At 60.0% G+C, this 27,525-nt stretch overlaps 1 protein-coding gene across 17 annotated transcripts in view; it reads right to left on the bottom strand.

The window, feature by feature from the left end:
* DOT1L (DOT1 like histone lysine methyltransferase) overlaps nucleotides 1-27,525 on the bottom strand; it is a 66,602-nt gene that overhangs the window by 26,735 nt on the left and 12,342 nt on the right. For 6 of the 17 annotated variants that reach the window (XM_078361428.1, XM_078361430.1, XM_078361425.1 and 3 more), the window contains 9 exons: nucleotides 22,980-23,129; nucleotides 22,582-22,625; nucleotides 19,882-19,956; nucleotides 16,520-16,583; nucleotides 15,688-15,916; nucleotides 11,207-11,301; nucleotides 10,752-10,814; nucleotides 3,776-3,831; nucleotides 870-949 (listed from right to left, as the gene is read on the bottom strand). In XM_078361428.1, the coding sequence (XP_078217554.1) occupies nucleotides 870-949; nucleotides 3,776-3,831; nucleotides 10,752-10,814; nucleotides 11,207-11,301; nucleotides 15,688-15,916; nucleotides 16,520-16,583; nucleotides 19,882-19,956; nucleotides 22,582-22,625; nucleotides 22,980-23,129 (856 nt within the window). Of the gene's footprint in view, nucleotides 1-869; nucleotides 950-3,775; nucleotides 3,832-10,751; nucleotides 10,815-11,206; nucleotides 11,302-15,687; nucleotides 15,917-16,519; nucleotides 16,584-19,881; nucleotides 19,957-20,732; nucleotides 20,906-22,581; nucleotides 22,626-22,979; nucleotides 23,130-24,857; nucleotides 24,974-27,525 lie in introns of those variants that run through there. The other 11 variants (XM_078361432.1, XM_035284333.3, XM_078361434.1 and 8 more) reach the window with 6 other exon arrangements.

Raw genomic sequence — 27,525 nt, 5'->3', positions numbered from 1 at the left:
TGGTCTGGGTCCCACCCTGACCTACAAGACTGGGATCCAGGCAGCAGGTTCACTTGGCTGCTCCGGAAACTACGCCAGGGCCTGAAGTTCAGAACAGTGTCAAGGGCTGTGCACAGGCCTGACAACCTTTCTCCGGAGGGAGAAAATAAAACACCCGAGAGCCCCACTCCTGCTCAGTATGGATGCCGAGCACCATGCGCTTGGGCCTAGAGTAAAGGGGACTCTTGCCCCTCGGTGGTCAGCTGGCCATAAGCAAGTTGCAGGCTCACCTCAAGAAGCTTCCAGTGCTGGGTGCAGTGGCTCATGCCTGTAATCCCAGCACTTTGGGAGGCCAAGGCAGGCTGATCACCTGAGGTCAGGAGTTCGAGGCCAACATGGTGAAACCCCATCTCTACCAAAAACACAAAAATTAGCCGGGTGTGGTGTTGCGCACCTATAATCCCAGCTACTCGGGAGGCTGAGGCAGGAGAAACGCTTGAACCCAGGAGGCAGAGGCTGCGGTGAGCCAAGATTATACCACTGCACTCCAGCCTGGGGGATACAGCGAGACTCCGTCTCAAAAAAAAAAAAGATAAAAACAAAAAGTAGCTGGGCGTGGTGGTGCACACCTGTAGTCCCAGCTCCTCGGGAGGCTGAGGCACATGAACTGCTTGAACCTGGAGGCAGAGGCTGCGGTGAGCCAAGATTATGCCACTGTACTCCAGCCTGGGTGACAGAGCAAGACTGTCAATCAAAAGAGAAAAAAAAGAAGAAAGAAAGACCGCCTGCGTCCTGGGAGACTAAGGCCCCAAGTCTGAGCTGCCTTCTGCAGGACACCGCTCCTCAAGCACGTTTTTTCACAGTAGCAGGGCCGACGAGGAGGGCCTCACCTTCCTTCATGTTTGCAAAGCGCTCCTTCAGCTGGTGATCCACCTCAGGACCAAAGGCAAAGTTATTCACAAATATAACACTGCAAAACAATACTCCGGTTCAGTGCCGGGAAGCTCGGCCGGGCCTGCCACACCCGCCCGCCACCGCCACGCCGAGCCGCACGGCCGAGCCCACACCCGCCCGCCACCGCCAGGGCCGAGCCGCACGGCCGAGCCCACACCCGCCCGCCACCGCCAGGGCCGAGCCGCACGGCCGAGCCCACACCCGCCCGCCACCGCCAGGGCCGAGCCGCACGGCCGAGCCCACACCCGCCCGCCACCGCCAGGGCCGAGCCGCACGGCCGAGCTCACAAGACCGAGCCCACACGGCCAAGCTCACAAGGCCGAGCCCACACGGCCGAGCCCACACAGCCGAGCCCACAAGGCCGAGCCCACACGGCCGAGCCCACGCAGCCGAGCTCATGGTGTAGGTTTCAGGTGCAGAGAAAAGGAAATTCGGTTTCTTCTGAATGGAGTTGAAATCAGAGGGGACAGGCTTCGTGGCCAAGTCACTCGTTTTGAATCTTGGTGGCTTTGGAGTCCAGCGGTTGGGGAAGGTTCACGAGCAGCCCACACAGGGTGGGAAGAGCAGCCGTGACAAACCCACAGGCTGAGGGAAGAAGGCGGTGGCCAGGAACAGAGGCCCAGCAGGGGCTACGCCAAAACAGAGAGCGCAGGGCAGAGGCTCCCGCTCAGCTGCTGCAGAGACTGCGGACGGTGGGCCCCGGGCGAGGAGTCCTTGCAGCGTTTCAGACACCCTGGCAAGGACGGGGGAACCAACGGCTCCCTTCCAGGCCCAGCATTGCTTTCCCAGGCCACCATCCCCAAATGAGGGTCGTGGGGTCGCCTGTGTCTCCACTCAGGGCTGCAGTTAGGAAGGCTAGAAGTGAGGCTGACTGAGCTTGGGTGGCCAAGGAAGGTGAGAGGCATGAGCCAGAAACACGTGGGGAAGCTGGTGTTGAAGGACGCTCCACGAGGCCACCTCCAAAGCCACCGCCATCTCGGGTCAGACACGGCTAAGGGAAATCAGGCTGGGGCCAGATAGAGGGCAAGGTCCTGTAACCAGTGGGCAGCCTGGGGTAGGAGCCCCTCCTGGTCAAGGCCTGCACACTTTGCCTGGAGCCAGAACGGGCTGAGCCCAGGGCCGGGGCGAGTGGCAGCTCCTGGAGAGGAACTGTGAGAGCCTGGGCCGAGCCCAGATGTCAACAGGACGCCAGGAAATCTCCTGGCTTCTTCAGACTTTCTCACAAGACAGCAATCGCGGCCCGACCGCTACAGACTGCCCTGCGCTCCCACCACAGCCCCATGGGATGGGGACACCACAGGGTCAGCACGACTCCCTCCAGAGGGCAGAACACCCGCCGGCGGGCACAGTGCCCCAACCCGAAGCAAGTTCACACACAAGGGCAAACCCAGGAAACTTGGGAAAGAAACTCCTATTTTCTTTTTCTTTTTTTTGAGACAATTTCACTCTTGTCGCCCAGGCTGGAGTGCAGTGGCGGGATCTGGGCTCACCGCAACCTCTGCCTCCAGGGTTCAAGCCATTCTCCTGCCTCAGACTCCCGAGTAGCTGGGACTACAGGCATGTGCCACCACGCCTGGCTCATTTTTTATTTTTAGTAGAGACAGGGTTTCTCCATGTTGGTCAGGCTGTCCTCAAACTCCCAACCTCAGGTGATCCGCCCACCTCGGCCTCCCAAAGTGCTGGGATTACAGGTGTGAGCCACCGCGCCCGGCCTTTTTTGTTTTTTGAGATGAAGTCTCACTCTGTTGCCAGGCTGTAGTGCAGTGGTAATTTCTGGGCTCACTGCAACCTCCACCTCTTGGGTTCAAACGATTCTCCTACCTCAGCCTTCCGAGTAGCTGGAATTAAAAGCACGTACCCTACGCCCAGCTAATTTCGGTACTTGTAGTAGAGACAGAGTTTCACACCATGTTAATCAGAATGGCCTCGATCTCTGACCTCATGATCCGCCCGCCGCGGCCTCCCAAAGTTCTGGGATTGCGGGCGTGAGCCACTGCGCTTGGCCAAGAAACCCTCATCTTCTACTTAAACCCAAAACCCTGTCCATGGGGGACACTCAACCACAAGCCACGAGCACACTCGGGAGGAGGGGGGCACAGGGAAGACAGAAGTGAGGGAGTGGAGAGGACGAGGGACACACGGAGGACAAAGGGGGCGGAAAGGATGGCGGGACTGCGGGAGCAGGGCCTGGCCAGCTGCTGAACCCACCTCCCCAGCATCCACCACAAGAGCCTTGGACCTCTAGGGTCCCTGGTGGATGCAGTGAGGCGCCATGGCCACACACGGGCTGCCTGGTGGAGAGCACAGTGGCCCAGCCCACTCCCACAGAGCCAGCCAACACCAGCTACCAGGACAAACAGACCTGGACAGTGCCCTGAGCTCCCCGGCCCAGGTGTGAGGTGGAGCAGAGGGGCCTAGGCCGGGCAGGGATGGCTTGGGATCAGGAGGGGCCACTCTCTCATTGCACCGCGTGGGTGACAGCTACTTCAGGATGGGTGGACAGAGAGACAAGACGACCTCCAGACCACGCCTGAGTGGGGAGAAGCCCAGGACCCAGGCGAGAGGGGCCCACAGTGTCCCCAAGTCGAGGGGACAGGCAGCGGGAGCAGGTTCATGCCGACAGGGGCTGATGGGGCTCTAAGACCTCCACCCGCCAGGCACGTCTGCTTTGCAGGTCCGAAGAGACCCAGCGTGAGGGAAAGGTGCCCCTCCTGTCCCCGCCAACCTCTTTTCTGCCACAATCAGCGCAGGAGCGAGGGCTCGTCCCTGGTTCCCAGTGCCATGGCCCCCGACCGCCCGTGAGCACACCCCACATGCCCTGCACGCCCCATGCCGGCCATACCTCGTGTTGGCAATTCGCTCCCTCCACTCTTCCGAGAGGAAATCGCCTCTCTCCAACTGAAAGAAAAGACAGGCGTGAGCGTGGACTCCCATCTCCTGGAGTCCCCCAGCCCACTCAACCCCTATGAAGAAAAAAGAATGGAATGAGCCCAGCTCCGCTCGCAGGGAGGAGCAGGAGACCCGGTGCTGCCAGCTGCAGCCCCGGGAGCTACAGACAGAAGGGCAGGTGAGAGGGACACGCAGAGGACAGGCAGGACCTCCCGAGAAGCTGGGACAGGTCCCCGTGCTCCAGCATCCATTCAGGGAAGCCAGGCCCGGCAAAGGTGACCGCGGCCACACCAACACACACCTACAGGCCACACACTGTAGGCTCCTCCAAATCAGAGGCTGCAGGACTGGAGGGGGCCAGCAGGGGCGCCCTGAGGCAGGGCCTGCAGTCCCCACCATGCTGGGTTCCAGGCAGGGCCTGAGGGAGCCTGGGGGTGCTGGGGGCGCTAGGGGGCACCCTCTGCAGCAGGTAGCAACACGGCCGGGCCAGGAAAGCCCCGCACCGAGCTCTGTCCCTCCTCACCGAGCTCTGTCCCTCCTCACCAACCACAAGAAACACGGGCATGGGGAAGCTGAGCCACCTGTCCCCGTGGGCATCTGCCCTGAGCACCACTGATGGCCCAGTAAGAGCAGCGCTGTCCCCACAGCTCCACGCCACGCTCACAGCAAGGCCAGCAGCAGCCCAACGCCACCCTACCTCCAGACCTCAAAACCAAGCACCATCCGGGAGAAAACAGCTCTTACCAACCTAGCTGTCCAACGTCGTAGCACCTAGACAACCAGACACCTCCTTTTTTTTTTTTTTGAGACGGAGTTTCGCTCTTGTTACCCAGGCTGGAGTGCAATGGCGCGATCTCGGCTCACCGCAACCTCCGCCTCCTGGGTTCAGGCAATTCTCCTGCCTCAGCCTCCCGAGTAGCTGGGATTACAGGCACGCACCACTGTGCCCAGCTAATTTTTGTATTTTTAGTAGAGACGGGGTTTCACCATGTTGACCAGGATGGTCTCGATCTCTTGACCTCGTGATCCACCCGCCTCGGCCTCCCAAAGTGCTGGGATTACAGGCGTGAGACACCGCGCCGGCCTCGACACCTCTTTTTAAATCCTTCAAAGACACTAACCACCTCCATTCCCAGTTAACACGCCCAGGAGAGAGAAAAACACGTCCATGCAAAAGCCCGCACACAAATCCTGCAAAAGCCAACACCACTGGCCACAGCCCGAAGGGGGAAGCAGCCAACTGTCCATCGGCAGCTGAAAGATCAACACAGAACCGAACGGCCGTCCACACACTGGGACAGGAGCCAGGCACCGTCCAGGCCACACCGCGGATGTACCTTGAGGACAGTGTGTGATCCCATTTCTGTGAATTGTCCAGGACAGGCCCACCCAGAGACAGGAAGGGGATTCCTGCTGGGGACTGGAGTTGTTGGGGTGAGGGCCTCTGGGTCAGGGTAGAAGCCCCTGCCCGAGCCCAAGGGCTGACGGAGGATGAGGGACCCTCCTTTTTACACCGCAGCCACAGAGTGTCTCTCAGGATAGGGAGAAAGTCCTTGAGCAGAGAAGGTCCCACAAGCAAGCCACTGCCCCGAGCAACAGGGTGGCCCACCCACCCAGGCCCAGAGAGAGGACACCCCCCAGGCTGGGAGGACAGGGCCACCCACCCCGGCCAGGAGCAGCTGCACATCCTCCACTCTCCAGGGCCGGGGAAGCCCCAGGAGGGAGGGGATGGGATGAGAGGAGCACAGGCTGGCCCTCCGGAACCGCCCTCCAAGCCCGCCTCCTCTCTCTCCACAGCTGACAGACTGACCCTCTCAACATCCCTCATTCCCCGTGGACCAGCTACCCAGGAAATAATTCAAATTCCAAATCCTTAGCAGCAACAAGCAGATCCAGGCCCACGTCGCAGGCCCGGGACCAGAAACCTGCCCTGGGACCCCCCACGCTCAATGACCAGAGGCTCTGTCTGGGGCCCAAGCTGCTCCTGCAGGCACCGTGGCTCCGCACAAGCCCTGCTTCCCTCTGGAGTCCACAGCCCGCACAGGAACTGGGGAGCTGGGTCTCCGGGAGCCTTCCTGTGACAGTGCTTCAGGCAGGAGGACCTGGAGCCCGCCAAGCAGAGCACGGCCAAGCCGCTCCAAGGGTTTCTTCCAACATCAGAGTGAAGTGCCCACCAGAAAGAGCACAAAGCGGTCAGGCAGAGCCTCTCCCACCCACCTTCCGCAGCAGGACAGATGCCAGAGGCAGAGGCCGGCACTGACACCTGCCTTCCGCACCGCCAGGTTGACGAGTGCTGCCCAAGCCATGAGGAATGCCATCCTTTCCCCCAAATCACGCTCCTGGCACACCTCAGGAGCTGGCGTGACCATTCACACCTAAACATGCATGGAATCCTGATCACAACAGCAGCTCCACGCCGGCAGCTCCTGCACCACACGAGACACGCACTGCTCAGCCGTGTCGGGGACCCAGGACCCGGGACCCAGCAGGTGGGGCGCTGACCGCAACGATGACAAGATGAGGCAGGAGAGGGGGGCAGTGCCGGGTGGCCCCACCAATCTCACACCTATCCTCTCCTGAGCAAGGCACAGCCCAGCCAGACCTCGCAGAGGAAGGCACCGGGAACCGTGGCGAGGGCCTTCATCCTCTGTGTCGGGATCTGCGTGGTTCTCCTGCCACAGCCAGGAACCCATGTGGGAACTTCCGACCAGAGTGCAGGCGGACACAGGGACCAGGGCACCACACAGCTTCTGCAGAGGGCAGGGACTCCGGAACAATCACCATGAGAAAGGGAAGGAGAGCTGGGCCCACAGCCCTGGGGCTGCAAGTCCCACTGAAAACAACAAACAGTGAAACAGAAGCCAAGGGAGCGCCACCTGGGACCAAAGCACCCAGGCGCGGCCACGAGGGAACACTGCAGACCACGGCTCTGGCCCCGGCAGAAAACCCCTCAGCAGAGCATCAGCCGGCGGAATCCCGCCTGGGATGCACAGGATCGCAGGCCCAGTGAAGGGGACGTATCCGGGGGTCGGGGAGGCCGGGCCAACATGAAACCCATCACAGCAACCGGGTGAGGAATGGAAAGCATGGCACCAAGCCGAACCAGAAACAGCACCAAAGCAACACACACCGCAAACTCAGGGTCGAGGCCTGTCACCCACCCACGAAGACCGTCCACACAAGCCCGCCACTACCATGGCGCTCCGTGGCCAGGGGCTCAGCTGCCCACCAGGAGCAGGGCAGGGAAGGGTAACCGTCTTGCCCCCACAACTCACATTGCCTGGGAAATGCCAGCCAGCACGAGGGGATGGGAAAGGGGGAGGAGATGGACATGAGCTGTGAAGGAAAAGGCAGAGTGGTCCACGTTTGCAGACAACCCCCAGGAATCCACAAGAAGTCCAGGACCCACATCACGGCAAGGCTTCAGATAAAGGATCGAGGACCTCCCAGGCGCTGGCCAGACCTGGGGCAGCAGGGACCCTTGTTCACTGCTGGGGGTGACGTAGCTGGTGTGGACACGCTGGGAGGCAGTCTGGCGGCTTTTTCCACACGATCCAGCAATCGTGCTGCTTGCTCTGTACCCACAGGAGTGCAGCTCTTAGGTGCGCACAGAAACCGACGCACGCATGTTTCCGGCGGCGTTCATAACCGCCCGATCACGGGAGCAGCCAAGATGTCCTCAGCAGGTGAGTGGGGGAATTAACTGCGGCACACCCAGACTAAGGAATACTATTCAGCAGTAAAAAGAGATAGGGTGTCAAGCCCCAAAAAGACATAGGGACAGCCAGGCACACTCACGCCTGTCATCCCAGCACTTTAGGAGGCCAAGGTAGGAGGATCGCTTGAACCCAGGAGTTGGAGGCCAACCTGGCCAACACAGTGAGACTCCGTCGGTATGTTTTGTGTGTGTGTGTGTGTGTGTGTGTGTGTGTGTGAGATGAAGTCTGCTTCTATCGCCCAAGGCAGAGAGCCGTGGCACCATCTCGGCTCACTGTAGCCTCCACTCCCCAGGTTCAAATGATTCTCCTGCTTCAGCCTCCCACGTAGCTGGGACTACAGACGTGCACCACCAAGCCCAGTCAGTTTTTGTATTTTTAGTAGAGACAGGCTTTCATCGTGGTAGCCAAGCTGGTCTTGAGTTCCCGATCTCTGTGATCCACCTGACATCAGTGCACCTGGCCTCAGCCTCCTGAAGTGCTGGGATTACAGGCATGATCCATTTTTTTTTTTAATTAGCCAGGTATGGTGGTACATGGCTGCAGTCCCAGCTACTCGGGAGGATGAGGTGGGAGGATCAATTGAGCCCAGGAGTTCACAGCTGCAACAAACTACGATCACACAGCCTGGAGGACGGGGGAGCCCTGCCCCTAAAACACAAAGTTCCCAGCTACCAACTCCCCTGAGGAGGCAAACAGGGACACTGCCTGACCCCGGCGTCCCTGCCACCAGAGCCCGTGTCAGCCCCACGGGAAAACAGACACGCCTGGACCATGCATCCGTTTCCCCACCCAGGTGGATCTGCTCTGACCACCACGGCCAGTAAACCCGGGGCAGGACCAGCCGGCAAAGGCTCCTGATCCCGGTCTGGGACACCAGGGATCAGGCCCCAGTGCCCTGACTGGCCTTCACTTGTGCTGAGGGATAGTGTGGAGGGTCTGAGCTGGGTGCCGAGGCACACGCTAGGCAGGACGCAAACCCACTCACCCCTCAGTGCCTCCTCCTCCCTGTGAGCTGGTGGTAATGGCAGGAATGCCAAGGCCTCACAGTGATCTGAGGGAGGCCCAGCAGACAGGCCCCCTGGCAGCAGCACTCACCGAATCCCGGGGCCGACCCGTCGCCGCGCTCTCCCCCCTCCTGGCACCCACCCTGTGGGGGCCCTCTGTGAGGGGGCCGGGCCGCCCCTCCCACGGTGCAACCACTCTCCCACCTCCTCCCCGCCCTCCCCCATCCCACCCCACCCCCCGCGACGGGGTCCGAGCAGGAGGGAGCGGGGCGGACACACAGCCCCGGCCACACCTCCACCCACCCGGGAGAAAGGCAGACACTGGGCGGCCCTGCCTGGCAGGGGGCTGGAACTGTATGCCACCCGTGTCCATCAGGCGTCCCTCTGAACTGTGAGAATCGAATGACAACAGGACCCCGGGGGAGCCTGATTCTGCTACTTCTGCAAACCTGTAGATTCCACCCGGGAACTGAGTGGTCAGGGCCACCTGGGATCCGGCCTTGCCATCCATCGTGAGCTGCTCTGTGGGCACTTTAACCCCTGCACCATTGTCCTCCCAGGGTGACCGGGTGCCCGCCCTGCCCAGCACTCCTTCCACCTTCTCAGGGAGGCCTCTGGGGATTCGAGGGGCTGCAGGCTTGGGGGCCGCCCTGTGCTTCAGGGGCTCCAGGTCTAGAGCAGGTAACATCCTCCTTCCCACAGCCCTGATGCCAAGCTGCCGCCAATAGCTGCACCAGCACCAAGCCATACGGCACGAGGGAGCGGCAGGGATGGAATCCGCAGGTCTGGGGCGTTGCCAGGACGTTGGGCGCTGTCAGCCCACACCACGGGTAAGTGACTGAGCAACTGGGACCGGGAGGAAGAGAACACAGGTGGAGGAAGCAGCCAGTCCTGCAAGCACAGCCCTGTGTGGAAAGGTCCAGGGCGGAGCCTGGGGTCTAAGGACTCAGCATGGGCTGGGAAGAGGTCTGAGGACGACACAAGAGCGGCAGCTGCTCCTGGAAGCTCTGGCCCAGTAATTACCCGCCGCGTGAGGAAAACCAACCTTCCTGCTCTCTAAAGAGCATCTCCTTCCCACTGCCACTCAGACAGCCATAGAACAAGGAGCACATGCCCCACAGGGACCGGCCATATGTGGGCACCATCTGCAGGGTCCACGGGAGAAATCCCACAGGGACAGGCCACACGCAGGCGCCTTACACAGGATCCACGGGAGAAACCCCACAGGGACCGGCCACATGTGGGCACCATCCGCAGGGTCCACAGGAGAAACCCCACAGGGACCGGACACACGCAGGCGCCATTCACAGGATCCACAGGAGAAACTCCACAGGGACCGGCCACATGTGGGCACCATCCGCAGGGTCCACGGGAGAAACCCCACAGGGACCGGCCACACGCAGGCGCCATTCACAGGATCCACAGGAGAAACTCCACAGGGACCGGCCACATGTGGGCACCATCCGCAGGGTCCACGGGAGAAACCCCACAGGGACCGGACACACGCAGGCGCCATCTACAGGATCCACGGGAAGAAACCCCACAGGGACCGGCTACACGCAGGCGCCATCCACAGGATCCACGGGAGAAACCCCACACAGACTGGCCACACACAGGCGCCATCCACAGGATCCACAGGAGAAACCCCACACAGACTGGCCACACACAGGCGCCATCCACAGGATCCACAGGAGAAACCCCACAGGGACCAACCCCACGAAGGTGCCATCCACACGATCCATGGGAGAAACGGCTTCCTTGGTAAGCGCATCGTGACAGGGCAGAGAGAACACTGCCCACCCCAAGGTCGCGGGCATGTCATGAAGAATATGGCACCGAGGACCAGGAACCCATCCAAACAAGGCTGTCCTCAGTGAAGCATGACACCCCAAGGACACTGCAGCCGGCCTACAACCTGGCTGGTCCCACAGGCCTCCACTCCAGAGCCCCAAGCCTGTTTCCTGCACCACCTCTGTGCACCGCAGGCTGCCAAGGGACAGAGGCCATGTCAGAGAGGACAGGAGGGATGGTGTCAACAGAGGTGCCCACTGCCGGCTCAGAGGCCATGCCCAGGCAGCCCTACGACAAGCAGAGAGGACTCCACAGGGGGCACCGCATGCCGACAACCACGTGCCAACAGCGTTCAGAAAGGAGGGGCTGAAAGGGGCGGGCAGTGATGGGAGCGGGGCGGAGCGATGGCACTCACTGTGTATTCTGCATGCTTTTTTCCATACCATTTCATCCACTTCCTGAACTCGCGGTCCATGGTCTGGAAGGAAAGAAACCAAACACCCGTTACAAACTCTCAGGGCAGCGGGGCCTCCCTCAACGTGTCCGCCCGCGCTGGCACCCCAACCACCCCAGGCGCTTCTCGGCTGTGCCACGAGGTGGAGCTAAGCACCTCCTGCCTCACTGGTGGCGTGCAGCGTGAAACAGGCTGGGAGACACCCCCACGGCGCTAGGGCAGGCCTAGGATGGGCCACGAGAGTGCCTGGGCACTGCACTCACAGGCACACCCTGCAGGCAGCCCAGACATCTCGGGCCTGGAAAGAATGCCACCCAGACTCGGAAGCCCCACAGCAGTGGGTGCAGGCACCCAGGGCGTCACCTTCTCTGAGAGTCCCCTGCCCCCAACACAGCCCGGCCCGCGGCCCCGCTCACCTCCGCATACTTGGCCGGGATGTCTGCTTTCTCGACACCATAGTGATGCTTGCAGTTGGTGGCAGCGGCGACCTGGAGCACAACCTGGCCCACACCTGTGATCAGAGAGATCCATCAGATACCACACACGCTCAGACATCATCTGGGAGGCCATGCCAGCTCAGGGACACAGGCCACAAAATTATGGCCACGGAGACCCACAGGGGAGGCCACAGGTCTCCCCACATATGCGATGCTCTGAGGTCACTTAGGATATGTCACAAAGACCAGGCCCCAAGCGGAGCCCCCACGAGCGGACAGCCATCAAGACACATGATCCACGAACATGAGTTGGTGGCCTCCAGAACCAGATTCCATTTTGAGTCTAAGGGCCCCATGTGGGGTTCACTGTTCAGACAGACAGGGCTGTCAGACTCGGCAGGTCTGGAAAGGCTCCTGTCCACCCCAAATCATCCTTGCGTCACCACCACAGAGACACACAGCAACGTGGCTGACGAAACCTGACGGTGCCCAGGAAGGCTAATGAGCGGGATCTGAGGCTCAATATGGGTGGGAGAGGCAGTGAGGAGCCCCCTGCAGCCAGGCCAGCCTCCCGGCATGGGGTGGGAGAGGCAGTGAGGAGCCCCCTGCAGCCAGGCCAGCCTCCCGGCATGTGGGTGGGAGAGGCAGTGAGGAGCCCCCTGCAGCCAGGCCAGCCTCCCGGCATGTGGGTGGGAGAGGCAGTGAGGAGCCACCTGCAGCCAGGCCAGCCTCCCGGCATGTGGGTGGGAGAGGCAGTGAGGAGCCCCCTGCAGCCAGGCCAGCCTCCCGGCATGTGGGTGGGAGAGGCAGTGAGGAGCCCCCTGCAGCCAGGCCAGCCTCCCGGCATGTGGGTGGGAGAGGCAGTGAGGAGCCACCTGCAGCCAGGCCAGCCTCCCGGCATGTGGGTGGGAGAGGCAGTGAGGAGCCCCCTGCAGCCAGGCCAGCCTCCCGGCATGTGGGTGGGAGAGGCAGTGAGGAGCCCCCTGCAGCCAGGCCAGCCTCCCGGCATGTGGGTGGGAGAGGCAGTGAGGAGCCCCCTGCAGCCAGGCCAGCCTCCCGGCATGTGGGTGGGAGAGGCAGTGAGGAGCCACCTGCAGCCAGGCCAGCCTCCCGGCCACTGCGGTTTCACAGCCTCAGTGCACAGTGCGGTACCCGGCTCTGAGGGAGGAGGGAACTGGGGCTGTAGATGTACCAGCAATAGGAAGGCGGTGGTAGCTGCACATACCGGGAGCATCAAGACCCCTCTCCTCCCCTGCTAAGCAGCTCTGTGCTCCAGACTGGGAATGAACCACGGTATAACCACGGTATAACCACGGTAGGCACAGACCGCCACTAGCAAAACAGCAGGAAGGGAGGAAGAGACGGGCACCACACCAGCGGGAAGGGAGGCACAGACGGGCACCACACCAGCGGGAAGGGAGGCACAGACGGGCACCACACCAGTGGGAAGGGAAAAAGATGGGCACCACACCAGTGGGAAGGGAGAAACAGACGGGCACCACACCAGTGGGAAGGGAGGCACAGACGGGCGCCACACCAGCGGGAAGGGAGGCACAGACGGGCACCACACCAGCGGGAAGGAGACACGAATGGGCACCACACCAGCGGGAAGGAGACACAGACGGGCACCACACCAGTGGGAAGGGAAAAAGACGGGCACCACACCAGTGGGAAGGGAGAAACAGACGGGCACCACACCAACGGGAAGGAGACACAGATGGGCACACCAGCGGGAAGGAGACACATATGGGCACCACACCAGCGGGACGGAGAAACAGACGGGCACCACACCAGCGGGAAGGAGAAACAGACGGGCACCACACCAGCGGGAAGGAGACACATATGGGCACCACACCAGCGGGACGGAGAAACAGACGGGCACCACACCAGCGGGAAAGAAGGCACAGACGGGCACCACATCAGCGGGAAGGAGGCACAGACGGGCACCACACCAGCGGGAAGGAGAAACAGACGGGCACCACACCAGCGGGAAGGAAGGCACAGACGGGCACCACATCAGCGGGAAGGAGGCACAGACGGGCACCATACCGGGAAGGAGAAACAGATGGGCACCACACCACCGGGAAGGAAGGCACAGACGGGCACCACACCAGCGGGTAGGGAGGCACGCAGGGAGAAGGCCAGAGCTGTGCCAACGAGTGCTAGGACGTCGTCTAAAACATAAGAGCTTTTTAAATTTTTTTTCTGTTTTTTCACACAGGGTCTGCTTCTGTCGCCCAGGCTGAACTGCAGGGGTGTGATCCTGGCTCCTGCAGTCTCCACCTCTTGGGCTCAAGCAATCCTCCCACCTCAGCTCCCAAACAGCTGCGACCACAGGCCGGCACCACCACACCCAGCTAATTTTTTGTTCTTTGCAGTAGAGATGGGGTGTCAGTATGTTACCCAGACTGGTTTTGAACCAGACTCAAGTGGCCCTCTGACTTCAGCCTCCCAAAGCACTGGGATTACACGCAGGAGCCACCTGGCACAATCTCAGCTCACTGTAACCTCTGCCTCCCAGGTTCAAGCCATTCTCATACCTCAGCCTCCCCGTAGCTGGTACACGCACCCGCCACCACAGCCCGCTAATTTTCTTCTTTTTAGTAGAGACTAGGTTTCACCATATTGGCCTCGCTGGTCTCGAATTCCTGACCTCAGGTGAGGAGATCCCCTGCCTCAGCCTTCCAAAGTGCTGGGATTACAAGTGTGAGCCGCTGCACCCAACCAATAAGCATTATTTTCACTGCAGTTTTTTTAACTTAAAAAAAAAAAGACCGGGCGCGGTGGCTCACGCCTGTAATTCCAGCACTTTGGGAGGCCGAGGCAGACAGATCACGTGGTCAAGAGATTGAGACCATCCGGCCAACATGGTGAAAGCCCTTCTCTACTAGAAATACAAAAATTAGCTGGGCGTGGTGGGGCACACCTGTAGTCCCAGCTACTCGGGAGGCTGAGGCAGGAGAATCGCTTGAACCCGGGAGGCAGAGGGTGCGGTGAGCCGAGATCACACCAGTGCATTCCAGACTGGTGACAGAACGAGACTCTGTCAGACAGACAGACAGAGACGGCAGTCTTGCTTTGCTGAACAGGTGGGTCTTGAACTCCTGGCCTCAAGCGATCCTTCCATCTCAGCCTTCTAAGTGCTAAGATTACAGGCGTGAGCCACCATGCCTGGTTTATGCAAAGCCCTCTTAGTCCCTGCCCTCAGGGCCCCCCTCCACTACATCAGAGCCAGGACTGTTGGAAGCGGGGCTCACACACCACAGGCGCAGGTTACCTGTCCACTGAGGATCAAGGGGCCCAGAGACAGCCTAGACACTACGGAGAAGGAGCCTCCACCGTCTGACCCTTGACAGCTGGTGGCCCAGTCAGCCCTGCGGCCTGGATAGGGTGGTCCTATCAGAAATTAATCAGGCTAGCCGGGCACGGGGGCTCACGCCTGTAATCCCAGCACTTTGGGAGGCTAAGATGGGCGGATCACAAGGTCAGGAGATCGAGACCATCCTGGCTAACACGGCAAAACCCCCATCTCTAATGAAAAAAAAGGTTAGCCAGGCGTGGTGGCGTGCGCCTGTAGTCGCAGCTACTCGGGAGGTTGAGGCAGGAGAATCACTTGAACTCAGGAGGCAGAGGTTGCAGTGAGCTGAGATCGAGGCATGGCACTCCAGCCTGGGTGACAAAGTGAGACTCCATCTCAAAAAAAAAAAGAAAGAAATGAATCAGGTAACGTGGCTGTTCATGTGCTGACCGCTCACCTGTGCCTCATTCGGGAAGACAGAGCCATGAACCCACACCTAGGGCCCTGCCTCAAGGGGCCCCACTGTGCTTCGAGAGGGGACGACACCTCACAAGCAGAGTCAGACTCTGAGCGCAGGGAGAGGCTGAAACAACGCCGGGAGCTGGGAGGTGGCCTGTGGGGACTTGCCGAGACCACCCTGAGCCCCAACCTGGGAGGGGCAGGACATGGCCCAGACGCAGGGGTAACGAGGGAGACTGGGGATGCAGGGAGGGCACAAGGCCCTCCAGGAGCCCCAGGGACCTGGGGTATTCCTCTGCACGGGACCTTTCCAGTTGCTGTGGAGGGAGCAGATGTGCCTGGGGAGGGCTGCAGGCTGCAGGCGTGGGTGGGGGACCGCGCTGAGGCCCAGGCTAAAGAGCACAGCTCCTGGGAGTGAGTGCAGAGGGTGCTGGTGGGGAGCAGGGGAAAAGCAGTCTCCAGGCACCTGGAAGAAGGGGTACAGTCTGGGAACCGCTGGGTTCCTGAGATTTCTCCCCTCTGGGTGGAACCCGGGCTCCGGGAAGGTCAGGGCCGGGGAAAGGAATGCACCCGCAGCGGGGCAGAGGGGTGGGGAAGGAAGCGCCGTCTACGCCAGCATCGCCAGACCCTGTTCAACTCTTCTCCAAGCAGGCATGGGGCAGGCACAGAGCACTGGGCTGAGCACGTGGCAGGCGACACTCACCGCTCCCCAGGTCCACAAACAGGTCGTCGTCGGTCATCTTGATCTCGTCGATCATCTGGGCCACCAGGTCAAAGGAGGTCTCCCCGTACACCTCGGGGGAGAAGGGCTCGTAGTTGTTGAGCTTCTCAGGGTCGGTCACCGAGTGGTTGTAGACCTGCTGCAGGATGTGGCGCAGGAGCCCAGTGGATGGCCGCGTGTTCAGCTTCATGGGCTGCGTGGTACCCTTCCACTGCGGGGTGGCCAGCCACGCCACATGAACCACCTGGCCACAGGCCGAGCCCCAGCCCCTTTCCCAATGGAGGGCCCAGTGAAGCCGCCGTCCCCACCAGGGCCTCCCTCCACTGCAAGGCCTTCAAGAGCTCCCTGCCCTCACACACCAGGGACCACAGCACTTTCTAGAACATGGCAAGTGGCACCCCAACTGGCTGTGTCCCCGTCCTTTGTGAGGAAAGCTTCGTAAGACATGGCAGGACCAGGGAGCCCCAGGGCACATCCAACCTGAGGAAGGCGGGCAGCGTGGGGGAGGGGGGAGGTAAAAGGGGAAGGCCGCATTCACACAGCCCAGGGAGGATAGGGACCCGGCCTCTGCTGGGGCCCTCGGGGACTGCCCAGGGGCGCAGAGGCGTGTGTGGACATCACAGCCTCAGGACCCTGCCTCAGCACACAAACCATAGACGGCTCTGCGATGGCACATGGCCACAGCCCGGCCTCAGCATCGCCCCCGTCACCCACAGGCCATAGGCCCCCACGCTGCACGTTCCAATGCCCGAGGGCTCTAAGGGGGAGCCCTGTGCCCCTAAGTGATGACGTCAAGGGTGTGGGAGCCACTTACCAGCTGGTGGATGCTGTCGATGGCACGGTTGTACTTGTCACAGAGCCTCTGCATGCTCTCAAAGCTGAAAAAGGCAAGAGAAGGGCCTGATCATACGGGCCAGAACCAGCTGAACGCACAGAGGGGATGGCACGCGGACAGGGCAGGCTCTGAGGTGTGGTCCCCGCCCAACAGCCAGCTGGCCCAGACTCCTCCAGCAGAAGCCTGGCTTTCTGGCCCGATGCAGGGGACCTCAGGTCTGGGCACAGGCAAGGGGACCCCCAGAGTCTGGTGCAAGGAAGCACTGGACCCCGAGGCAGCTGTACCCGCCCAGGTGCCCGCGCAAAGCCCAGGTCCAGGTGAGCTGGAGGCGTGAGGAGAGGAAGAGGGCTCGAGGGGGCCCAAGGCAAGCCTCCCAGAGTGGGAACCACTGGGCCTGGCCTTACAGGGTCTTCCTTCCCCTGGCTGGGGAGAGCCACCCGCACTAGAGGCAGAGGAACGGCCGAAGTCCTGGGGACCAGCAGGCCTCTGCCTGGGCAGGTGCAGGAGGAGGGAGCACTAAAGAAAGGTCGGTGCCCCCCACCCCGCCCACACTGCTGTGTGTGTGTGTCCCTCTGAAGCCTCAACTCTTTCACGCTTCAGCAGTGGGTCACGTCAGACACGGCACAGCAGGGACCACAGTGAGACTCAGCCCCCGCCCCCGCCAGCAGCAGCTCTGCCCCAAGCCTGGGTCGCAGGGCCAGCCTTCACTACCTAAGTGCATGTGCCCAACAGCCCTCCAGGGCAGAGCCCACCCGGCAGCAGGGAGTGCCCACTGTCCGTGGGGCACGTGAGCCATAGGAAAGGTGGGCCACGCGGCCCAGACAGGCCTGGGCTCGGGGGGCTTCCGGGTTGGGTCTGCCCAGCCCAGTCTGTCTGGTCTGGACCTAGTTACTTGCTCAGTTTCCTAGGCTGTGAGGCCCATCGGCAAAACGAGGGCAACAGCGTCCATTCCACCTCCTCACAAGGCGCCAGAGCAGACTGAGAGACAGGAGGAGGAGGGTGGCCTCTCCCAGAAACAGTCAAACACGGTGCTTCTAACCAGGGACCCCAGGAATGCGGCGGGGCAAGCAACAGATGGCGGCAGGGACTGCCCGGCACCTGCAGTGCCCAGGATGGCCCTCCCGGAGAACGACCTGACCCCCACTCCAGGGTTCTGCAGCTGTGGGAGGCTGGGGCTGGGGGCTCTTTCCTCCACCTCCTCCCGCCCCAGCCCCAGCCCTATGCTCTTCCTGCCGACCCTGGCCGCCCTGAAGCCGGGCACTGCATGTGTCTGAGGTTCACACGCTGCCTTCCACACAGAAAAACCCGAGCACCAGGGCTGAGTTCATGCTTTCCTTACCCAGCAGCTCAGAGGATAAAGCAAGAGAACTTAAGGGCAGCAAACGCCAAGAACAAGACCCTGCGACAGGCCTGGGGAGCACAGCCGCACACAGAGCACGAAGGACACAGGGCGAAGGCAGCCCAGGCGGACTGATGGGCCAGCAGGCAGCATGGGCCTGGGTCTGTGAGCAGCATCTGGCCGGGGCCTGCCTCCAGCCTCGGGAAGGAGAGAGATGAAGTGGCAGAGCCGGCCCGGTGCCTCCCACCTTCCCCACGGCCCCAGGAGAACTGCCGGCCGCTAACTTCCACACTCACCTTCAGCGACAACCAGACCCCTCCCCAAACACCTCTGGGCACTCCCTGGAAGAGACACGTCCTGGCAGGAGGTGCAAATGCAGGTGCAGGTGGAACTGGGGCTGCCCTTGGCCTGATGCCCTAATGGCTCGGTCCCTCAGGTGCCCCTGCCAGCATCTCAGGGGCATGGAGAGAGAATGAGGACCGCCCACCGCCCGGCCAGTCCCTGCTGTCTTTTTAGCCTTGCGAAGGGGAAGGACGTCACACACGCACGTGCCGGGGCGCCCTGAGCACAGTGTCTGACACACTCGCTTCTCAGAGCCCAGGCACAGGCCACACACGAGTGAGGCATGGCACAACCGCCCCTCAGTTACTAGCAAAGGGGTCAGCCCGGACACTACCCACCCGAGGGGTCTCCAGGTCCTGACAGAGCTCCTGATTCCTGGGAACTCCTAGGTGACAGGAGCATCTTCTGTTCTAAGGAGGCAACTTGTGGGGGCCGCCCCTGGGTGGGGTAAAGCCCAAGCTTGGTAAGAAGCTTAGAGAGGGAACCGGAGATGGAGGCGACCATCAACCAGGCTCCGAGAAGCTCGCGTGAAACCCGGGACAGGATGCGGAGGCTTCCGGGCTGCTGCACCTAGCCTCCCCGGAGACAGTGCCGTGTGGCCCTGCAGACCCCTCTGTGCACCCTGCCGCGTGGCTGGCTGTTCACCTGCATGCTTCATTGCACCTTATACCACACCAGGAAGAGCCCAGCACACCATCACGCCTGATGAGGGGTCACAGAGTCCCCACGTGCAGGGCAAGTGGCGTAACGTCCACAGCAGCGGGTCGGTAAGGAGGACCTGTGCCAGCAGCTGAGCCACAAGTGAGCACAAGGCGCTTCTCTGCTCGTGGGGCAGCAGAGTGCTGAGCAGGGAACAGGCAGGGCTCGAGGGAGAGGCACAGGATCTCCAGGTTTACTGGGGCTGAGACTCTGACAGCAGACAACGGAGTCCCTCCCACACGCCTGTGAGGCCAGAGGGCAAGCAGAGCTGCTCAGCCCTGGATGGCGTCAAGGGCCCTGGGCTTGACTCTTGGTGGAGACAGCGGCTCACTTAGTTCAGGATAGCAGAGCTCTGGAGGGAGGACAACGCTGTTGATTTCAGCCCTCCCAAGAGCTGAAAAAGGCTCAGCCTGGAATGTCTTCCTACTCAAAGAAAAACAAAGCACTTCCCAGCCAGCATTCCAGAGACAGCCCTGCCCCTCTCCACCCACAAGACCCTCCTCAAAGACCCAGGAGCCACCAGGGAGCACTGCTAACAACTGCTAGGCGGCCACAGGGCTGGAGACACAGGGACACCCAACTGAGATCCAAACAGAGCTGCCAAGGAGCCTAAGGCCGCCCAGGCCTGGCCAGCGGCACGGCCCCAGGCAGGAACACGGACTTCTGGCCGTCAGCCCCCGGCTATAAAAAGAGCGCTTACTAACGCGCGGGCTGACTCCAAGCCAGTTCCACTTTCCACAACCAGAGTTTCCAATTCTGTCCTGGCTCTGACAGCCTTTGCCAAGAGTTGATAAACATTTCCTACCAAAATAACTCGATGGCGGCCACAGCCAACTCGAAAAGGAAATTTCAGATCAGCTTGCAGCATCTAAGAAGAGCTAATTATAGGCTGCGCTGTCCCGCCCTCCCCAGCAGCCGAGCCTGTCCTGGGAGAGGAGCAGCCGGGCAGGACTCTGCTTACCTTTTGGTGTCATAGTCGATTAAAACGTAATTCTCCATAGCGAGCTTGAGATCCGGGATTTCCTCACAGACCCATCTGAAACACAGCAGCAGAAACAATCATGAGGGGTGTGCTTGTTTGGGACAGTCTCGCTCTGTCACCCCACTAGAGTGCCGTGTTGCCATCTCAGCTCACTGAAACCTCCACCTCCTGGGTTCAAGTGATTCTCCTGCCTCAGCCTCCCGAGTAGCTGGGACTACAGGTGCGTGCCACCACACCCAGCTAATTTTTACATTTTTTAGTAGAGACAGGGTTTCATTGTGTTGGCCAGGCTGGTCTCGAACTCCTGACCTCATGATCTGCCCACCACGGCCTCCTAAAGTGCTGGGATTACAAGTGTGAGCCACCGCGCCCGGCCCACGTCTGCTCTTAAGCAATGCGTCCTCTCGAACAGAAAAAAAACATCCCCACCACTCCACTGAGTGGAGAGAAAGGAGGCGTGACTTCAAAACAAAGGCTACGATGTTGACCGTGAAGCTGTTAATGAGTCACGCAGATTTTACATGGCTTCAAGGTCACATACGGGTGGCTCTGGGGAGCTAAGTGAACTCACATGCTACAGCGCTGGTCTAGGAAGCCACTGGCCACATCAGAGTTTGAAAAGCAACTGACTGACAAAAAGCTGAAGACAACTGTAATTTGAAGAATTAACTAATCCCGAAATAGACAGAGCTTCATCAACAGACACCACCAGGAAAGGGAGCCAGAGGGGGCTACAAGCTGAGACGGAAACATACCAGCCCACCACAGCGCTGGGATCCCGACACCACACCGAAAACGACATGAAAGGGGCGCTGTCCCACAGAACTTACAGGCAGTGACGCCAAGAACATCGGGCCAGGCCTGTAGCACCAGCGCTCTGAAAGGCTGAGAGGGGCGGCTCACTTGCAGTCAGGAGTTCAAGGCAGGCCTGGCCAACAAAACCCAAAAATGAGCCAGGCATGGCGGCACACGCCTGTAGTCCCAGCTACTCGGAAGGCTGAGGCAAAAGAATCGTTTGCACCTGAAAGGTGGAGGTTGCAATGAGCTGACATAGCGCCGCTGTACTCCAGCCTGGGCAACAGAGCAAGACTCAACAGAGGAGGGAGGGGGGGTGTGCCAGTAAATCCAATGGCCTCACTGAGATGAACACATCCCAAGAGCTGAAGGACACAAATTACCAAACCAAAACTGACACAGGAAGAAACGGCATCTCCAAACGCTGTACACCTGCGAAAGATTTTACTTCCCACAAAGATGGCTCCAGGCCCCGATGGCTTCACTGGTGAGTTCTCTCAAACACTGACAAGATAAAACACTAAAGCTACACAAACTTCTTCAGAGTTTCATGCAGTCAGCATCACCCTGACCCTAAAACCACAGACACACAAAGGACTAGAAAGAAAGTCAAGACAAGAAAAGAAACAGCAGACCAATATCCCTTACAAACACACCCCACAATCCCTTAAAAACATGAGGAAACTGCACAGCGGCACCTCACAACCTCATGCAGCACCTCCCAGGGAGGAAAAGCTGCTTCACTCTAAAATGAGTCACTGCAATGCACCCAAGGAACCAGGACAGAGATCTGAGCAGCCTGGCGTGGGCAGGCATGGAAAACGCACAGGACAGCAACTGGCCAGCACAATCTCGGCCCCTGAATGCAGACAACAGAAGCCCAGGCACAGGAAGGCAGTCGGCTCCCAGGAGCACACTACCGCTGGGCTGGGGCTGGGCTGAGGCCCAGTTGCCTGATACAGAGCCCTCCCTCCTACCACAACACCAGGCTTCTTTTACAAAGAACAAAGGGGCCCCTACTCCACTGCCTGGTCCACAGAGGATGACATTTAAACAAAGCAGACCCCACACTGGAAGCACAGACCCGGGTGAGGCCCAGTCTGGCCGACCCACAAAAATGCTTCCACTTAACCCTCCAACGACTCGGCCCGGGGATGCTGCCCGGCCCCAACAGTGAACCACAGGGCCTGGGAGCCAGGGGCCTGGCACAGAGCCACAGGCCAGGAGAAGCTCGGCATGGCCCTCTTAGCAGTTGCAGTCCTGGGCAGATGCTGGGCGTGTGCACGGGCAATAGCCTCACAGCAGAGCATGCTAAGGAACAACCCAGCAAGATGCCAGGGCCCCACGGACACATGTGGCCTCCCCGCAGGTGGACACAATGAGGGTTCTGCCCCTGAGCACCTGAGACACACAGAATGCCAGCCACCATGGGCAGCTTCCCAGTGGGAAGCAGAGCGGCACCCTGGAAGGCCTCCCTGTGCTGTCGCCGCAGACTCTGGAACCCAGGCTGGGAGCTCACAACGACAGAGTGGCCTCCTCCTCCTGCCCGTCCAAGTCACCCTGGAACGCACCTCTCTGCACCCATGGGACACAGACCCAGGAGGCCACTGAGGGCGCGTGAGACTGAAGCTCGGCCCAAAACCCACAGGGCAGAGACTAACAAGGAGGCAGAAGGCAGGGCAATGCCCCTGGAGGCCCCGCTGGACTCCCCAACTCAGGGCTTGTACACCCACCGGCCAGGAAGGGAGCTGGGAGGAGCAGCTCTGCCCACCCTGGGTCACCACACTCTGCTTTGCAGCCCCTCCAGGAGCCTGCCCCTTGGGAGCCGCCCCAGAGTGTGCAGACCACGGGCGCCCACAGAACCAAAGACGAGGCCCCACTCACCGGATGGTCTCGATGATCTCATGAGCAGCGTCGTGATGCTTGTCCTGGAAGACAGGGGGAGGTCAGCGGCGCAGAGCCACCCTTCACCCACAACCCCACCACTTCCTACCGGACCAGCGCCGCCGCCAACTTCCCGTCTCATTCCCCAACTGGCGTAGCTCTCAAGCCCACCGCCCAGCTGGGACCACCAGAGGCACTCCTAGACCCTGGACCACACGGGGAACACGGACCTTGCCGGGGACCTATTCCTGGCACGCTGTGTCCTACCACAGGCAGCAAACAGGGACAGGCCTGGGGTGGAGTCTATAGCTCCCACCCTTAAGCAAACGGCCGCCCCAAGCTCCACTCCACGTGTCTCCCCCTTTTCTCCCTGGAGGTCAGATGACTCCTCCACACACCCCGAGCCCCTGAGGACACGCTCCACAGGCCCACCAGGAACCGCTCCAGCCTGGGAGCTCCAGCCTGGCAGGGAATCCTGCTTCTGCAAAGGCCCGGTACGTGACTGCAGGTGATGGAGCCTCCATGGGGCCTGATTCCACGGGACCGGCCTAAGAAACAGCAAGAGCACATGTCTTTTTTATAAAAATAAACACTTTTTTTAAAAATCACCATCAGGCAACCGCTGTAGTAATCACAGCTGCCGGTACGCCCCGCAGGATGCCGCAGTTCGCGGGAACCGTCAGAGGCGGCCCAGGCAGCCTCGCAGCCTCAGCGTGCCTCTCCCAGAGCAGAAGATAAGCAACCAACGGGGCACCTGTGGACGCCACCTGACAAAACACAAGGCCGGCGTCACCACAGTGAGACACGCAGACGCCACGAGCCTCCCAAGGCCCAGCCCCATCTGTGGGGCTCCCGCCAGGACGCAGAACCTCAGCCTGACACGCCCAGCCCGACTCAGGGGCGCCACACAGAGCCCCCGGCTGGCTCTCCTTCGAAGTCCAGACCATGGGAGACGCCCAGCTTTCCTTATGCAGGAAAGGACCAGCCAAGATGGGGGAGACAGGAGAGGCGAGGGCTCATGGCAGTGATGGGTTGGGGATGCCTCCTGGTTCGGATCAGGGCTGGGTGAGAAGGTGAAGCGGGCTACGTGAAAACACTCTGTGTGGTGTTTGCAACATTGTTTTAAGTCTAAAACCATTTCAGGCCGGGCACAGTGGCTCCCGCCTGTAATCCCAGCACCTAGGGAAGCCAAGGAGGGCGGATCACCTGAGGTCGGAGGCTCAAGACCAGCAAGACCAACATGGTGAAACCCTGTCTTTACTAAAAATACAAAAATTTAGCTGGGCATGGTGGCGCGTGCCTGTAATCCCAGCTGCTCAGGAGGCTGAGGTAGGAGAATTGCTTGAACCCAGGAGGCAGAGGTTGCGGTGAGCCGAGATCGCGCCATTGCACTCCAGCCTGGGTAACAAGAGCGAAACTGTCTCAGAGAAAACATTTCAAAGTGAAGTGTTCTTTGGTTTTTCTTTTCTTTTTTTTTGTAGAGACAAGGTTTCACCACGTTGGCCAGGCTGATCTTGAAATCCTGACCTCAAGCGAGCTATCCACCTTGGCCTCTCAAAGACATGACGAAACCCCATCTCTACAAAACACACAAACACACACACATACACCCACACACACACGCCAGGCACAGTGACTCACGTCTATAATCCCAACATTATGGGAGGCTGAGGCAGGTGGATCACCTGAGTTCAGGAATTCAAAACCAGCCTGACCAACACGGAGAAACCCTGCCCCTACTAAAAATTCAAAATTAGCCAGGCATGGTGGTGCACGCTTATAATCCCAGCTACTTGGAAAGCTGAGGCAGGGGAATCGCTTGAGCCCGAGAGGTAGAGGTGGAGCTGGAAGTGAGCCAAGATCACACCATTCCACTCCAGCCTGGGCAACAAGAGCAAAACTCCAGCCGGGCACAGGGGCTCATGCCTGTAATCCCGGCACTTTGGGAGGCCGAGGCGGGTGGATCACGAGGTCAAGAGATCAAGACCATCCTGGCCAACATGGTGAAACCCCGTCTCTACTAAAAAATACAAAACTTAGCTGGGTTTGGTGGCGTGTGCCTGTAGTCCCAGCTACTCGGGAGGCTGAGGCAGGAGAATTGCATGAACCCGGGAGACAGAGGTCGCAGTGAGCCGAGATCGCTCCACTGCACTCAGCCTGGTGCCTGGTGACAGAGCAAGACTCTGTCTCAAAAAAGAAAAAAGAAAAAAAAAAAAGAGCAAAACTCCTCCGTCTCTAAAAAAAAAGAGAATTTAGCTAGATGTGGTGGCACACACCTGTGATGTGAGCTACGTGGTGGGTGAGACGGGAGAATCTCCTGAACCCAGGAAGCAGTGCTTACAGTGAGGCCAGACTGCACCACTTCCCCTCCAATCTGGGCGGCAGAGTGACACTGTCTCAAAAGATATAAAAAGAAAAGGAAGGAGGCAGGAGTCGGGGCAAGGCAGAGAGGAGAGCAGAGCAGGAGAGGGTGAGGAGGGAGCAGTGGAAGTCAAGGGCCCAGGCAAAGTGAAAAGGCGGCCCCTTGCTGACAGGTGGCTAAGGAACTCCAACACAAGCCGGGCATGGTGGCTCACACCTGTAATCCCTGCTCTTTGGGAGGCTAAGGTGGGTGGATCCTGAGGTCAGGAGTTGGAGACCAGCCTGACCAACATGGAGAAACCCCATCTCTACTAAGAATACAAAAGTAGCCAAGTGTGGTGGCACAAGCCTGCAACCCCAGCTACTCGGGAGGATGAGGCAGGAGGATCGCTTAAACCTGGGAGGTAGAAGTGTGAGTGAGCCAAGACTGTGCCACTGCACTGCAGCCTCAGCAACAAGGGCGAAACTGCACCTCGAAAAAGGAAAGGCCGGGCCGGCCGGGGGGGCGTGTGCCTGTAGTCCCAGCTCCGCTTGAGGCTGGAGGTTTGCTTCAGCCCAGGAGCTCTGGGCTGCCGTGCGATGCCGATCGGGTGTCCACACTGAGTTTGGCATCAATGTGGTGACCTCCCGGGAGCCGGGGACCACCAGGTTGCCTAAGGAGGGGTGACCCGACCCAATCCAGGTTGGAAATGGAGCAGGTCAAAACTCCTGAGCCAATCAGTAGTGCGATCGAACCTGTGAACGGCCACTGGAACAGAGCAATACCCCGTCTCAAAATAAAAAGCAAAAATAAATAAAAGAACCCCAACAGAGCTGGAAGCCAGCGCCGGGCTCTTCCACACAGAGGCTCCCGCCCCACACACCAGGGCTATATGAGGCAACCTTGCTGCTCTAGCCATGGGCCCTGGGACGGACACCCAAGCTCTGTGGCCTGCTCCGCCTGTCCCCTGGGCCCTCCAGGAACACACCTGTGCTAGAAAGGCCTCGGGGCCAAGACTCCTTTTCCTAGACGTGCACTCTCAGTCAGGGGTCCTCCCCACCCACCGTGTGAGGGAAGGTCACCGCTAGGCCTTCGGGCAAAGTCTGCAGACAAAGCCCTGGCCCCAGCCCTTGGTCCGCACAGCAGCACGCACCACAAGGTAGCTCTGGACAGGAGGCAGCACAAGGAAGGAGGGGACGGGGGCGTAACTCAGGGCGCACTGCCTGATAAGAACAGCTCCCCCAGCTGAATGACAGGGAACGAGGTGGAACAGGCAACGGGGCAGAGGGCCCGGCTCACAGCAACTAGAGGCGAGCTCAGCCTGCCAACTTCTGCAGGGCACTCATTTTTAGAACACTTACATGGCCCCCAAAATAATGTTACACTGCCAAGGAGAGCAGGCCAGGGCAGGTGACACCCAGTAAATCAGAGTGTTCCCAGCCCTCACACCCGTGACTCATCAGCTCCCGGGAACGTTCTCTGCCCCAGTAAAGCCCGGAACCTGTGAGAAGTGCTTGGCTGTGAATCGTGGGAAGAGGAACTCGGCCAGACCCCCACACAGCGCCCTCCGACCTGCGCAGCCTCAGGACGCGCAAACCACAGCCAAAAACACTCTCAGCCAGACCTGCAGCTCCCTCGGCCACCACTCTGAGACAGCGACTCCCTGTGACAAGAAAACCCCAAAACCAGGGGAGGTGGGGCCCTCTGTCCAGTGATCATGGGGGAAGACACTGTAGAGCTAGGAACCACAGGGACCGCAGCAGGCTGGAGTTCCAGCTTGAGGAGGGAGACGGGAACCCTGCCGTGGGCCCTGACTGTGGCAGAAGCAGGACCCCAACGGGAGGGGGCAGGCCTGGCAACCCTCCGGACACAGCCCCTGACCAGAGGGGAGGAAGCCGGCCCTCTGGGTCTCGCACCAGAACCCAGCGCTTCAGGATGAACCCTGCAGTACCCCACAGCACACAGGGGGTCTGCAGGAAGAATACCCCACAGAGAGGCATTCAGAGCACCCAACATGCGGCTGGCGGGATGGAGCTGTTCAGAGCGCAAAATATACAGGAAACAACCAGGCACACTCGCACCCACCCACGCAGTCAAATCACATGGGAAAAACCTTTTTTTTTTTTTTTTTGAGATGGAGTCTCGCTCTCCTTAACCAGGCTGGAGTGCAATGGCGCGATCTCGGCTCACCACAACCTCCGCCTCCTGGGTTCAGGCAATTCTCCTGCCTCAGCCTCCCGAGTAGCTGGGATTACAGGCATGCGCCACCATGCCCAGCTAATTTTTTGTATTTTTAGTAGAGACGAGTTTCACCATGTTGACAAGGATGGTCTCGATCTCTTGACCTTTTGATCCACCTGCCTCGGCCTCCCAAAGTGCTGGGATTATAGGCATGAGCCACCGCACCTGGCCAGTTTTTTTTTTTTTTTTTTTTGGACAATGTTTCACTCTTGTCACTCAGGCTAGAATGCATTAACCCGATCTCTGCTCACTGCAACCTCCACCTCCCAAGTTCAAGCGATTCTCTTGCCTCAGCCTCTCAGGCAGCTGGGATTAGAGGCGTACATGTGCGCCACCACGCCCACCTAAGTTTCGTATTATTA

Source organism: Callithrix jacchus, chromosome 22 (assembly GCF_049354715.1).
Source record: "Callithrix jacchus isolate 240 chromosome 22, calJac240_pri, whole genome shotgun sequence".
Lineage (NCBI taxonomy): Eukaryota > Metazoa > Chordata > Mammalia > Primates > Cebidae > Callithrix > Callithrix jacchus.
Note: the sequence above shows the minus strand (reverse complement) of the source record. Positions and strands in the feature narration are given on the sequence as shown.